Below are 15,979 nucleotides of genomic sequence, written 5' to 3'. Positions count from 1 at the left end.
AAGACAGATTGAGGTCCTGCAGAGAAGACAAAAAAGGACCTTTCCCAGGGGCCTGTGACATCTCAAGACAGAAGTGCCCAGCCAGGGGCTTGCCAGTCTCCCAGGCCCACGTGTATATAATTAGTTGGTGGGAAATAGTTCGGGGAGCGGATCTCATCTGGCCTAATTAGGATCTAGGCAGCTGGGGCCAGTCTGGCCTGAGGAGCTACTCTGGACGCCAGGCTGCCCTGGGGGACGAGCAGCAGCTGCCAGGCCTCAGCCAGGCTCATAGCCCCTCACCCTCCAGGGGAGGCAGAACAATAGAGGGGCTGTTCTGCAGATCCGGGGGCTGCAGCTGGGAGGAATGAAAGAAAATCCTAGCGCGCACCTCACACGCACACGCGCACACACACACACACACACACACACACACACACACACACACACGTGTGCTCCCTCATGGAAGCTGGAAAGTTCCAGAATGCTGGCTGAGGGTAGGCTAAGAACCAGGAAGCCCTTCAAAAATGGCCAATATTCAGTCCAGTCTGGCAGCTTCCCCATTTACAGAAATCCTTCCTGCCTTCCCATAAGAGCCTTCCAGAGTGCTTCTCGTGCCCCTGGGCACACAGAGCCTGGGGCCAGAGGATGCATCTAACCATTGATGTGCATGCTACTTAGCTGCCTATTCCCACCTTAGAGAGAAGACAGGGCCAGTGTCTGGATTATTCCCTGCTGAACACTTAGGAGTAAAGGCCACTGAGATGAAGAAGAGAGCACGTGTCAGGAAAGCCAGTGTCATGGTAACCCCAGGCGCAAAACTAACTGCTGCTAGGCCAACCCCTAAGCCAATATACCCTTCTTACTAGCAGACATGACCTACCTTTTTTTCTTTTTGTTCGCCTGAAGGTTTTCAGGAAAACAAGCGGTGAGGGTATCAAACAAGGCATGTGCCCTTAGAAACAACACTCCAGCCCAAGAGAGGATCTCCCTGAAGATTCAGCAACATGGTGTCCAGCACAGAAATCTCAAGAAAGAGCTATCTCCCAGCGCTGGGAGCTGACCTCCAATGCCTTCCCATGTCAGATGTAGCTAACACACCTATCTTGGGTTTCAGGCCTCTGCCAGGTCACCACAGGGGACAATGCTTAGCAGAGTTTTGCAAGGTGGCCCATAGCTACTTGACTTTGACACCACTGCTGTGACCTCTTAGCATTGGTCACTGTTGCTTCTTTAACACGGTGACCAGGAAGCTCCACTTCTAGGCTGTCATACTTTGCGGTGCCTCTTGTCTCCCTGTCTGTGTCATGAGATCTGTTCTCATGAGCAGATCACCTCTTTTACAACCAATTCCACTGGTTTCACCAAATGCTCAGACCCAGCCCAGATTGTGGTCTGTGGTTATGGCTCATCAACAGACAGGCAGCTGGGCTGACCTGGATGTTTGTCAACAACCCAACGGAAATCTCCTCTTTAGGCTTAGAATAAAATCCATATCCAACCTGTCACAGGGCTTCTACTAGAGCTTCCTGTTTCTGCCGGGCCTGGCTGTGGGAGAGGAAACACCACCCTGCCCCTCCTGCTCCCACCAGCCATGGGCGGGCACAGACCATGAGGTTTCACCCTTTGTGTGCCCAGCCCAGCTGCTCCTAGTGGGTCACCCACCTGGAAGGGGAACCTCAGAGTTGCCCCATCCCCTTCCTCACCCTCAACATGACTGTTCCACCCTAGATCTCCCCCAAGGCCCAGAGACAGGATTGTTCCAGGTCACACAAGGACAAGGCAAGGCCACTCACTGCATGCTGCTCCCCAAGTCCTTCTTACTCCCCAGACTACTGCTTCCGAACCGTTTTATGGCCTTCCTGAGCTTCCTTTCCAGTAAGCCGACACCCTGCAGGGGGGGGGGGTGCTGTCTGCCTTTTGCTATGAAAAACTGAACAGAGGCTAGGGGCAGAACATCCAGAGTTGGGAAGGTCCAGAGCCCAATAGCCTTTGCCCACAGAAGTGACCCACTCCTCACCCAGCTCTACCCTTCCTCATTCTGTGGCTGCACCTACTCTTCTTTCTCTTTGGAGGTCCACCAGCCTCAAAGAGAGGGCATGAGGACCCACTGCGAGACAAGTTCAGTTATATCAACCACTGGCTTTATGCCCACCAGAACCTCCCAGTGGAATATCACTGAATTGCAGAGCCCTCCAAAAAACCATACCAAAACCCATATCCCACCATGCTCCCCTGTGAACACAGAAAAAGCCAATGGCCCAGCTCTTGAAAAACAAGCATTTGTGTTTATTAAACAAGAGAAGGGAAGTCGGAGCTGACTCTGCTCCAAATGCAGCCTCCTACTCGGTCTCTCCTGTTATCTACCCTTCAGGTCAGGCTGCTGGGACTGGCTAGGCCACTCAGCCCTTCCCCCATGGCAGGGCCAGTTTCTCGGGTTCCAGGAGTCTGGGCCCCCTCAGTAAGGAAGAGGAAGTCAGTAAGAGGCAGAGGCCAGGAAAGGAAGAAGGAAGCAAGGCTGCTGGGAAGCCTGAGCTGGGAGATCCTTCGGCCCCTCACTCTGCCACAGGGAAGGAAGGCTAAATAGCCTGGATCCCATTCCTGAAAAAAAACAAAGTAGGGGTACAATTGTGTCAAAACCCCCTCCATGGGAGAGGCTGGTAGGAGGTGAAAGGCAAGAGACAACGCTCTCCAGGGTCAGTTCTTGCCCAGACAGAGAAGCTTGCTGTTCCCCTCTGAGCTTTGGCCTCCATGCATCATGCTCTGCTCGGCCCCAAGTGACTGACTAAAAAGCTCTTCCACAACGGCTAACGGATCTCACAGAGTCTAGCACTCAGCCGCTGGGGTCTCCCGAGCTTGTCGCAGCCCGTACAGCCACTTGATGACACGGGCGTTGCGTTCGACCACTGACACCCCGTAGGGGACTCTCTCCCGAGCACCCTCGACGGTGGCCGAGCTGCGGTGCGAGCAGCCCCCCTCAGAGCTGCCTGGCCCAGCGCTGGGCCCTGCCAGGGACACGATGTCGGAGCTAGCCAGGGCCAGGTGGGCCACCCCCAAGCCCCGGGCCTCCTCGGGGTCCAGGCCACAGAAGTTAAAGAAGCGCTCCAGGTCCGCAGCTGCCCTGGAAAAGCGCTCGCTCAGGTCCGACTTGGAGCGCTGCAAACCGGGGGTCCTGGCCGGGCTGGCAGCCGAGGCTGGGCCTGGGGATGGGGATGGGGATGGGCAAGGCTGGGCAGGGGAGGCAGGCAGGGGCCGGACATCCACTCGGCGCACGGCGGTGGTGCTAGGAGGTGGGCGTGGTGGGGTGGCCGGGGGGACCTGGCGGCCTCCTTCTGCCCTTCCTGGGGTACGGCTGGCCTCGACTGGGGACACGGGGGTATCGCACAAGTCGATGAGGTTGCTCAGGATGTCCAGGTCCAGCTGGGGCCGGCGGCCAGGCCCAGGCAAAGCTCTGCGGCTGGAAGTGAGCACTGTGCGGCGAGTCCCCGGGTTGAAGAGGGGCTGTTTGGACAGCAGTAGGGGCTGCACGGGCTCCTGGCGGGTGTTGGCCACATGCAGGCTCTTGACGTACTTGGCCTTGTCGGCCTCCAAGCGCTCCACGGCACTAGGCTTGCGGGCACCACTCTCGGTTGGCCTCCGGAGCAGGTAACCAGGGACCTTGGTCCGAAGGCGGAAAGGGGGAGCCGGAGGGTCCCGGGAAGCTGGAGTCAGGGTGTCCACCGGCATGGCTGTCACATACCCTGGGCGCTGTGGTCTGAAAGCCCCGGGCCACGGAGAGACCAGAGAGACCAAGATCCGGGCAGAATGTCAGCAGCTGGGCAGGCCACAGCTGCAGGCTGCAGGGCAGGAAAGAAAGAGAAGGGCTGAGCACGCTCACTCTGACTCTGCCTTTGTCTGAGCCAAAGCCCAAAGCTGCAGAAGCCTTTCTATTAAAAGGTAAGGGCACGCCTCTGATTCCTAGGGAGCCAATCAGCACAAGAAAGCTATCACTGAAGGGCTGGTGGCTGGGCTCAAATCCCCGCCCTCGACCAGGCTGGTTCTGCCCACACACACAGACACACACACAGGCACACACACACACACACACACACACACACACACACACACACACACAGTTCTAAAAACACTAGCAGGGGTGCAGGGGCAAGACATGCCTTTTAAAAAAAGCAAAGTGGACTCAAGGCACTGTGCTGGGTGGGCGGGCACCTGGCAACTCAATGTTCCCTGGATCTTCTTCATAGCCCCATTCTTTCTGCTGAGGGTGGCCATCAGTTTGCTTAAGCAAACCCAACAAGGAGAAGGCTTGGCTCCTGGCCTCCAATCAGGGAGAAGCTGGTACAGGAGTCTTGGAGTTGGATGACCAAAAGAAAAAAAAAAAAACAACCCTTCCACTCGGACTGCCCACAGAGTCAACTACCACCTCCATCTCTCACCATCACCCCACTCCACTACCCCCAGGCAGGAAGCTTCCCTGTGCCATCCACCCCCCTAGACATGCTAGGCCCCAGGCATAACAGCCAGGTCTGTAGAAGAGGAAGGTAGGAAAGTCCACCCCCGCCCCAGCAGAGTCCAGAAGCCCTTCAACTTCCAGCACAGACCCCATGGCCAGGTCCATAGTGACCCATGATGCCCACCAGCTGGGAACATCAACCCTGAGATGCTCCAAGAGGACCAGAAACACCTAAGATCCCAAAACCCTGTCTTGATAACACACAGTGAACGCCTAATCTATAAGAAGCCATAAGACAGGCACCCAGAACCAGGGCCGCACACTCCTGGTGTGCAAGCACTGAGTTTCGAGGCTTTAAGCACCAAGCATCGTGTCCTCCTCACTTTCTGGATTAGCCAAAAGAAAACTAACAAACCAAATCCTCCTCACTTTCTGGATTAGCCAAAAGAAAACTAACAAACCAAATCCTGTTTCATCTTATTTGTAAAGTGGATGGGGGAGGGGGTAACTTGGTCAAGCTGATTCTTGTAGGAATTCAGCCACATGACCTTCACCTTCTGCTATAGCCTCTCTCCTCCTTTAACTAAAGTCAGTTAACAGACTTCCCCTAATTATAAACCGACACCTCCAGGAAGTTGGAGGGAGCCTATCTATATAAGGCCCAGGGAAAAGTGTATTTGGGGGGGGGGGGTAATCGATTTTGGTGGGGGTTTTCTGGTCACACCCAGTGGCATTCAGAGGCTCTGTGCTCAGCTCCTGGAAGGATTCAGGGGACCATATGGGATGCTGGGGATCAAACCTGGGTCAGTCCCGGTCAATCACATGTAAGACAAATGCCCTACATACTGTACTATCGCTCTGGCCCTCCAGGGGCAAGTTTTAAAGAGAGCCTGCCTGCTGGTCAGAGGGAACCTGCTGGCCAGCCTACCTGCCTACCTGCCAGCTTCAAGTTGCAGCAAATCAAGTCTAGAGAGAACCTGTCTCCCTGCTTGCAGACTGCCAGCTTAGCTGTGCTCCTGCTGCTACTGCTGCTTCTGTTTCTGCCTGTGTTGTTTGATGTCTTTCTGGTTCTCTGCGTCTCTTGCTCCAGTCTTGCTCTTCTCTCTATCTCTCTTTCTCTCCTCTCCTCTCCTCCTCTCTCCATCCCTCCCTCCCAGTTCTGGCCACCTAGGTCTTACACTTGAAATTCAGACTAAATAGGCATGCCCAGGATCACACCAGCCCTGTCTCTAGTGCTCAAGAATCCTGTGTTCCCATACGTCATCCATAAGCAGAAAAGGAAACTGGTTTGTTCACCTTGACACCCAGAATTGGAGGAGAATGGGGTCTGGATTGGGTTTGGAGGCAGGTATCGCTACCATCTGCTGAACATTTGATACTATCTCTGCAATCCTCCTTTCCAATCAGCCTGCCATCTCAATCCGATCCAGGAGCTCCAATTCAATTGTTCCAATCCCATTGTTCTAATTCAATCCCAACAGGAGGCCACTACCTCCTCATTTTTACAGCTGGAGAAACCAGTACCTGGAGAAGAAACCTGCCTCCCAGAAAGGTGACAAAAGTCACCTGAAGCCTGACTTGCCTGTCTATCATACTCAGGACCACATTGCTCTTTGCCTGTTCCCATTCCTCTAAAATATCCACGGGATGAGGGGAGGGCTTTGTTTCCTTTGTCCTTTCTGTCTCCATTTCAAGCAAGCCTCTTGGCACATAGTAAGATCTCAATCACTGTGTACTGAATTGAAATGCTGGTGGAGGGCAGGTGTGAGGAAGCAGACAGGGATGAACTGGGGGGTAGGGGGAGGGAGGCACCTAGCCTAACGACAGGTGTAGGACCCAAAGTGATGGAAGGCAGAAGGCTCTAGGAAATTGGAAATCCGGGAGTGCATGAAAATCCTATCTTAGCATAGTCCCATAAAAGTAAATGCTACAACATACATGTCTGCCACCTCCCTAGTCTGACCCCACTGGGCATTAAGTTCTCAGCGGCAGAGGTAAGTTGAGAAGGAGAAGGGGTGGGGGGCAGAGCCAGAGCTGCTCCGGAGGTAGAAGGAATGGTGGGGTTCTAAAGGCATGCACCCCCTACTCAGGACGGACCACCCAGACCTCAAGGGAGACTCTGACCTGAACCGCAGCTTCGCGGAGCCGGGCTAGACTTTACCCCACCCCAGGCTGCCGCCTCCCAAACCAGTCCAACCCGTCGGCGGCAGTTCCCTCCCGGGCACCGTCCGGGGTACAGACAGAGGAGGAAGGAGGTCAGATGGGCAGGGCCGGGGCAGAAGACCCGCGCGCCTCTCCAAGGCCCGCACCCCGCCCGCCCGCCGCACCCGCTGACCCGGCCGGGCGAGAACAGATGGCTGCCGGCCCTCGGGGGGTGCAGCTCGCCCCGGCTCGCCCACTCGCCCTCGCAGAGCCATGCGCAAGAAGCAGCTGCGCCCCAAACTGCCTCGATTTCCTTATCGGGGACGCCAGGTTAAAAATAGACCTTCCAGGGCGCGGGTCACAGCGGGGATGGAAAGGCAAAAACAGGTCGTGCCGTGCCTTGCAAGGAGGCGCGCGCGCCCCAAAAATGAGTCTCCAGGCTGGGCTTGTGTTTTTGGTTTTTTGTTTTCTTTTGACTCCGTGGGCTCGCCCCCAGCCTCTGCCGGGGTCTTCAACCCCAAAAGGGACAGTCCTGGCCTGCCAGAGCTGCAAAGGACAGTCGCTCTTCAAGTGCGGGACCCCACAAGCCCATTTCACAGCTGCGCAAATAGGAGGCACGGGGCTCCGGCAGCCCTGGCCGCCCCCGATCTTGCCCCCGCCGCTCTAACACCCATCCAAGACCTCAAATGCACATCGGGTCCCGTTGGCACCGCGCGGGCTGCCACCCCCACTTTGACACACACGCAAACGCCCCAACCCCCGCCAACAGGCAGCGGAGGGGGTGCTGGCAAAAAGCAAGAGTTTGGACCTTTTGGGGTGTAGCTTTCTGAAACTCCTCTTATTTCTAGGGCACTTTGGGGGACAATCCCGCACCCCCTAAGGGCGGAGGAGGCCTGGCCGGGCTGTCAGATTCTTAACACAAGGGTCAGTGCGATCGGGCTCCCAATTTTCCAGAAAAGGGCGAGCCTGGCTGCACCCCAGCCCCAACAACCCCGCAGGGGCGAGATCCCCCCAGTCCCGGCCCCCCGCACCTACCTGGGCGGCACCCACCTGGCTGCACCCGCGCCGCCGCCGCACCGACCGCCTCCCGCCCGGCCCACCTGGGGCTCAGGTAGCGCGCCTTGCGCCTGCGCAACTTCCGGCAGCGGCAGGTGACCCCAGTGGGGCCGGCTCTAGGCAAGGGCAGAATGGGAAGCAGGCAGCCGCCGGGAAGTGCCAGCCCGGGCGCGGTGGTGGTCGGCTGGGCACCGGGACCCGGAGGAGGAGCCCCCTGCAGCCTCTCCCACAGCCCGCACCGCCCACTGCACAGCTGGACGGCTCACACCCACACATCTGGTGCAGAGCGGACAAGCTACACCTGAGTCCCCAGCTGGTGAGCATCTGCAGTGCCCAGCAGGAGGTGCTTTCTCCTGGTATTAATTGGGCCAATTGAAGCATCATGTATGGGGTGCATATTGGGCAAGTGAGAAATGGACTTTGCAGCAGGCTAAGTACCATGCCCAGTGTGTCCCGCATTGTCTAGCGTGAGAACTGACCCTGTAGACCAAGTCTTAATGCCATCCCTGTGTATCCCCGAGCTGTTTCTAGACCTCTCTGGTCTCCCTCTCTGCCCTAACTCTGCTAGAACAGTGTGACTGATAAGCACGCACGCACGCGCGCACACACACACACACACACACACACACACACACACACACATACACACACACACCCTTACTAGATGCCAAGTTGTTAACCTTAGCCATCACAACAAGGCAGTGTGACCTGAAGTTTTGAATGAATGCACTGTTGGTTCCCAGAAACACACACACACACACACACACACACACACACACACACACACCCTATTAGATGCAAGTTGTTGACCTTAGCACGCACACAGACACACACACAGATACATACACACACCCCTACTAGATGCAAGTTGTTGGCCTTAGCCATCACAACAAGGGCGGTGACCTAAAGTTTTGAATGAAGGCACTGTACTTAACCTTGCAGCCCTGGGAGGGAAGGCTCTGACCCCATTTTAAAGATAAGGGGACAATGCTATTTAGGAAAGAAACCCTGGGGAGGGAGGTAACCATCTCCGCATTTAGTTCTCCCACTCAGCTGACACACCTGTTTGGCTCCATTTCCCTTGAGATTCTGAGGCCCAGAGAAGGGAGTGCTGGCCTGAGTCTCGGGTGCCAGAAATGGTCCACTGCACCCCTGTGCCTGGTGGGGCTGCACCATCTTGATAGACTTGGGGAAGGAGAGGTAGGGGGTGAGAACACAGGAAGTGACTCAGGAACCAGCTCACCTCCCCCTAGGAGTGAGTCAGCCCAAAGCCTCCTCCAGACCGTGATGGGGGGGGGGGGGGGCAACAAGACCATCAAGTGGTATTGCCTCCGGGGAGGCAATAATTGTGTGTGTGGTGAAATAGTAGTAAAAGCAAAACAGCAATAACAGCTTTTCATAATAAATTAGGTAAGCACTTTCCCAAGTGCTTTCTTTGTACCTGGCACTCTGCATATGTGTGTACATACATTTATATTTTTATTTTTATGTCTATAGATGTTGACTCATTTTAACCTCATACCCACCCTGTGAGGTAAGCACAATAACGATACCCCTCTGAGTGGAGAAACTGAGGCATGGGGAGCTAGAGCTAGTAAAGTAGCGGAGTCAGGACTTGAACCCAGGTGATCTGTGGTGGGTATGGGGCTGGGGCCTTGAAGGAGACAGGGTCCTCAGTCTTCACTCACCCACCTGGAAACTTCTAAGGAACCCTCCTCTCTGGATCCCAGAGGGAGAAGCAAGGCCACAGAAGTCATGCTTCTGAGTCTCAGTTTACTCAACTACAGGATGAACAAAAATGGTGAGATCTTCCCAGCAGAGAGCAGATCTCATCACAGCTCTGCTTGAAAGGCCCCTGTGACTTCCTATCACCTCTGAATAAAATCTAAACTCTGCTTGGCCTTCAGTCCCACCAGGATCCATGCCTGCTCTCTCCTACCTCATCGATTCCTACTGCAGCTGCCTGCCTAGGCGCAGGTGTGGTCCTAAACATACCAAGACCTTTCCTGCCCCCATAATCTTTGCTCTTCTTTTCTCTGCCTGGAACCTGCTCCCTCAATCTCCCTAAGGTCTCACACTTCATGCCACCTCTAGGGGCTCAAGCAATAGTACATTAGGTAGGGCGCTGGCCTTCCATGCAGCCAACACAGGCTCAATCCCCACATCCTACAGTCCCCTGTGTTAGCCAGGAGTGATTCCTAAGTGCAGAGCCAAGAGTAATCCCTGAGCATTGCTGGGTGTGGCCCTCAAAATAAAAATAATAAAATGCCACATCTGCAGATGCCTTCCTAACAACTGAAGTTCCTGCCAGCTCTCAGGAGATTAACTCCTAAACATTCTCACACCCTGTCGGAAATTGATGAGCTTCATCTACCTCCTCGCTTCCAGCTCTCCTGCTCCTCCTGGAATTCCAGCACCCTCTTGCCTATTTTCTACTCTCAAGGACTGAGGACAAGAGGGATATGATTGGCCAGCTGGCAGAATTAACCAGGTTAAGTTAAAAGCCCAATCCCCTCCCTAGCTCTGCTCCTCCTTCCCCCAGTCTCAAGCTGCCCCCATTCAAGCAGGGCTACAAATACTACTAAAGACCCTCACCTGAGACTAGAGTGATAGAGGGTGCTTGCCTTACATACTGTTGACCCGGGAAACCTAGGTTCAATCCCCAGCACCTCATCCATCAGGAGTGATCCTTGAGTGCAGAGCCAGGAGAAAACCCTGAGCACTGTCAGTATAGTCTAGAAACAAAGCAAAACAAACCAAAAACCCAGATCTTCTAAAGACCTTCATCTTCAAATTCTTGCTCACAGTGGTTCCTACGGTGACATTTTCCACTCCACTCCAAGGCTCTAGGATCAGCCTGCCTGACTTAAAACCACAGCTTCACCAGGATCAGGTATGGGGTCTTCAGTTGGAGACTGGTTTCCCTAACTGTAAAAGCAGAACGCTTTAAACCTTTGTCTGTTAGGACAAGTAGCCAGTACATAACAAATGCCATCAAATTGTGAACTGTGAATTGTGAACTGTGCTGAACTATTCAAACAGATCCTCCGGTGCTCAATTCCTGTGTGAGGCCTCATCAGTCCAGAGGTAGACCAATCTGTCTAGGGATAGTTCAGACTATAATCAATTGAAGGGCCAGAGAGATAATATAGTCGGTGGGGGCACATGTCTTGCACAAAGCTGACCACCATATATGAGCCCTCAGCACAGAACCAGGAGTAATCCCTGAACCCAACAAGGTGTGGTCCCCCAAACAAATAGAGAAAGAACAATCATTTGAGCAGACATTTTTCCAAAGTGCCGATAAGCCTGGAAAAGATGCTAACCATCAACATTAATTAATTAATTAGATTAAATTAAAAATTAAACAAAGATGCTAAGCAACACTAATCATTAGGGAAATGTAAGTCAAAATTATAATGATATACCATGTCACAACCATCAAGATGTTATTATTATCAAACAAACAAATGAAAAAGAAAAAAAGTATTGAGAGGGTGTAGAGAAATGAGAACCCAGGTGCACTATTAGTGGAAATGTAAAACAGTACAGCCACTACAGAAACAATATGGTGGTGAGGAAAAAGATTGGGGCTGGGGAGAGTTGGGTCACATTTGGTGACACTGAGGTGTTACTCCTGGCTCTGTACTCAGAATCACTCCTGGCAGGTTCGGGGGACCATATGGGATGCCAGGAATCTAATTAGGGTCAATCCTGGGTTGGCCATGTGCAAGGCAAATGCCCTTCTACTGTGCTATTGCTCCAGCCCCCAAAGAAAAAAAAATTTTAAAAGAATTATCAGACCTAGCAATTCTACTTTCCGTTATCTACCAAAAAATAAGGCATGGACTTTAACAGTTATGCATACACTAGCCTGCCACGCAATATTTGCAGCAGTTAAAAGGTAAAAACCACTCAGCAGTCCATTGTCAGATAAGTAGATAAACCGTGGCATATGCATCCATATGTGAAATAGTATTATTCCATTGTGTGTATACGCCATATACATACAGGAAAGAAGAAAATTCCGACACATGCTACAACTGGGATGAATCCTGACAATAGACTAAATGAAATACAGTAAACACAGGACAAATAGCGGGTGATTCCTCTTATTTGAAGGACCTAAAGCAGCCACATTCATAGAGACAGAGAAGGGACTGGAGGTCACTCCAGACTGGAAAAAGGGGAGAGAGGAAGTTAAGTGTTGAATTAAACCCTTGGGGGAGGGGAAAGAAGTTCTGGCCCAGAAGAGTAGTGTGGCTATACAACAGCACAAAGGTATTTTAAAGCTGCTGAGCTATCAGCTGAACAATGGTTAAAATGGCAACTTTCATTTCCTCTAAACTTTGTTGAGTGGGGGAAGAGACAAAAAGCAGAGCCTGGATTTAAATTGTAGTATCTGGCACACTGGATGTCCTTATGCAAGCTATGTCCTTTCTCGCAGTTTCCCTCTGCAAGGGGGAAGTACTAGAAGCAGTAAGTAGCTTCCTGACATCATCACGGTGGGAATGAAATGAGTTCAGATCTGCAGAGCAGTTGAGCATAGTGGAATGGATAGGTGGCCATGATTTTTTATTCTCTGCTAAGAGCTCAGGAGGTGCATGCATTTCAGATTGTTTATCTTTTTCATTGGCATTCTGCACCCTCACCCCACCCCTTCCTTCCACCTGCTTCTCTCTATATAGCAGAAGTCCAGCACAGACTGGGGTGGAAACAGAGGGTCTGGCCTCCCAACACAGAGGATTGGGAAGGCTCCAGTTAGCGGGGGCACGCCAGCTCCATTTCAACTCAGCTGTCTGGAATATCCGACTGGGGAACCTTCAGAGCCGAACCAGGTCTGGCACTATTTCTGGAGTCATCCCAGTCACTCATGCCTTGGCCTGTCCAGGGCCAGCTTGCACAAACCTCAGGAAGGGAGAGGTGAGGAGGCTATAGGCAGGGTGTAAACACCCCACGCAGACACCTAAGACTGAGCTCCCATTTGGCCCACCCACGGCTCCACCTCCACTAACTCCTCTGACACCTCAGGTTGCCAAATGGGGGTGAAGAGGCTTGTAGTGCAGACTGGGTAAAAATCATCATGCGCATACCCATGGGCCAAAGGGGTTGGGGTAGGTAGACCACTGATAAGGCAACTTCCTGTCCTGGAGTACCCTCTATCCAAGTCTGAGCTCATTTTGGGAAACCACACCGGTAGTGCTCAAGAATTACTCTTGGCTCTACACTAAGAAATCGCTCCTGGCAGGCTCGGGGGACCATATGGGATGCTGGGGATGGAATCTGAGTCGGCCACTTGCAAAGCAAAAGCCCTAATCACTGTGCTATCACTCTGGCCACTCCTCAGGGCTTCTTATGTCAGCACAAAGAAGTAAAGAAACTTGACCAAAATGGCACAGAAAGTTAGGGAGGGGCCAGAAAGATAGCATGGAGGTAAGGCGTCTGCCTTGCATGCAGAAAGACGGTGGTTCGAATCTCGGCATCCCATATAGTTCCCCGAGCCTGCCAGGAGCGATTTCTGAGAGTAGAACCAGAGGTTACCACCTGAGCGCTGCTGGGTGTGACCCATAAACCAAAAGAAAAAAAAGTCAGGAAAAGACCAGAAAACAGTGGGCTTATGACAAAACATAGTATTTATATATAGCTTTTCAACCCTATCACAGATATGAGGGGATCAAAATTTAAAAACTATAAAGGGAATTAAAAACAAAAACGTCTCCCTCCCTCCTATTTTCTGCCTCCAGCAGGTTCCCTCCCTTATGTAGTAACACCAGGGCCAGCTGGATGTCCTTCCAGGGAGATTTGAGCCTCAGGTGCACAATAACAGACTTTCGCTCTTTCTATTTTTCACACACATGACAACAAGCTGTGTGCACAGCTCCATTACTCAATAATATATGCTGTTCTCAATGTTTGCGTATTATTATCATAGAATATTAATATACTTTATATCTGCAGTACCACACAATAGTGAAAGGGCCCACCAGCCCATACTGATGGCCAATAGCACACCCACACGCTCCCCTGGGTGCAAACCTGATTATACTCGCAATTACAATCCACCTCATTGCATCTACATTATTATATTTTTTGCTGAAAAGTGGGACAGCTGGGCAGTGGGGGAGTGAGAGGGATGCACCAGCAATTGTGACAGAAACGGGGCTGTCTACACTCCTCCAAGGCATGCGAGTGGATCCCCCACCAGCAAAACACACAGCAGATGGCTGATAAATATTAGCTTTGGTTATTTTGATGGCTGTGGTTTGGAGCACCTTTCAATTCTGAGCTGACAGCCAGCTCTCCACTTGCCTCACCTACCCCTCCTCTTGCCTCGCATTCCAGTGGGGGAAGATAATAAACTCCTCTGCTAATAAGTGAAATTATGGGACAGCGAATGAAGAAGCCAAAACTGCTAGAGAAAAACAAAACAGGAAGGGGGTGGGGCGCGGGCATCTGAAGTCAATAAATGTTTGTTCAAAGAATGAATGAAAGATCTGTTTTCTTCCCTGGCCTCAGAGCTCAAGTCCCCAGAGCTTGGAGGACTTATCCAAGAGATAAGTTATCTTCTTCGGCTACTACTCAGTGTTAAGGATCCAAAGATTAAAAAAAACAGGTGGGCCGCCAGCTACCCCCCCCCCCCCAACACTGCCAGGTCTGCCTTTGTGTAACCTTGGACCTCAGTTTCCCTATTTACAAAAATGCAACTACAGGGAGAGATGGGTGAGGAACGGTGCGAGTCCAAGAGACAGGACGGTTGGATGCTCCCCCAGGAGGAGTCCTGGCTAGGCTCCCAGCTACAAAGTCCCAATACTTTCGATTGACCGATTCCGCGCTCTATTCCTTTTCTCCCAACCTGAAACGGGTTCCTAGAACCAGAAGTGCCAAGACTTCAACTACAAAGACAGAACCTGCGACGGGCAGAACATTTAAGCCCAGAATGTCAGTGCCTCAAGACCCTCGCGGCCTTCACTGGCCCACACCCGCCTCCCCATGCTCCAGAGAAGGGCAGCCCTGCCACCCAGAACCCCGTGGGGACAGATGAAACCCCTAGTGAGCTCTGGATCCATTGCCTGGAGTTCTGCAAAAGGAAGGAGCGCTGCGCCGAGACGCCCAAGGAGGACGGTGCCTAGGAGGAGGAGAGGCAGGAGGGTTGAAAAAGGGTTAGGGGAGCAGAGCTGAGCTTCTCGAGGGAAGTAAGAGGCGGAAAGCGACCACCACCAGGTCGTCCGCCTGGGCTCCCTCCTTGCACTGAGCACCTTGGAGTTGGAGACCGTGGGGTGCAAAAGGGCTGGATTTGGGGTCTCATCTGGGCCGGCGAGGACACGTGCCAAGGCCACCTGTGAAATGGGGTACCACCGCCTCCCCGCAGGGGAACCGACCCACCCCCCACTCCATCCCTACCCCACCCTCCTACCCCCCAACATACACACCTGCTGGTAACCCCCGATCACTTGCGCCCTCTCGGGGAGCGCACCATCGAGAGTCCGACGCCCCCAGCACAGGTCACTGTGAGGCTGACAGCTCACACCCCGGCCGGAATGGCCGCTCCCAACGCGGCTTGAGGGGAGCCAGCCCTGCGCCGGGAGGGACCCCGAGATTCGTCAGAGCTGCCGCCGCACCCGAGATCGTCTGAAGCGACGAGAGGATCGACCGGCCAGGTTTCCCCCGCGCGGGATCGTGCGTTTTCCCTCAAAACGCCCAGGAAAGTGACATGAAATTGACACGCTTCCCCCCCATCTCCGTGGCGGTAATGGTTTGTCCCGGACATCCTGATTGGCTCCTCGTTTCCGTTCGAACGTCGCGCCGCCCCCGTTACCAGGCAACGCGCGGGCCAATGAGATGCCGGCAGCTCGGCCCGCCCCGCCCACCGCTTTCGGTCTCCAGTTCTCAGGGCACTCGCTGGAGCTTCCAATCTCTTTCTCCCTGCAGCGACTTTCTCCCGGTGCCATCTGGCCAGAGGATCCACTTTGAATGCCTAGGCTGGGGCTAACCCGACTGGGCCTCAATTTGCCCTGTGAACCCCGACAATCTCCTGTCCCCTAACTGCACCATGATGAGCTCTTTAGGTTCAAAATGTGCAAACCCAGGGCTGGAGAGGTAGCACAGCAGGCAACCCGGGTTCGATCCCCGTCATCCCATATGTTCCCCCATATCCCCTGAGCCTGCCAGGAGTGATTTCTGATCTCAGAGCCAGGAGTAATCCCTGAGCATGCCCGCTGTGGCCCCAAAGCAAAACAAAGTGCAAACCCAGCTGCGCCAAAATTTACTAAGGAAATGGTGAGAATGAGAAACAACTATGAACAGGGTTCAGTGCTATTTATCATGGTAAAATAATAAAAATAATATCCCTGTCCA

General features: G+C 53.1%; 1 protein-coding gene across 1 annotated transcript; it reads right to left on the bottom strand.

The window, feature by feature from the left end:
• Positions 1-2,732: 2,732 nt before the first annotated feature.
• FAM110A (family with sequence similarity 110 member A) lies at positions 2,733-4,037 on the bottom strand. The gene has a single exon (XM_049779331.1). The coding sequence runs from the start codon at positions 3,700-3,702 to the stop codon at positions 2,803-2,805; it is 900 nt and encodes a 299-aa protein (XP_049635288.1). The 5' UTR covers positions 3,703-4,037; the 3' UTR covers positions 2,733-2,802.
• Between the last annotated feature and the right edge of the window lie 11,942 nt (positions 4,038-15,979).

The sequence above is a fragment of the Suncus etruscus genome, chromosome 9 (assembly GCF_024139225.1).
Source record: "Suncus etruscus isolate mSunEtr1 chromosome 9, mSunEtr1.pri.cur, whole genome shotgun sequence".
Classification (NCBI taxonomy): domain Eukaryota; kingdom Metazoa; phylum Chordata; class Mammalia; order Eulipotyphla; family Soricidae; genus Suncus; species Suncus etruscus.
This window is presented reverse-complemented; position numbering and strand designations above follow the sequence as displayed.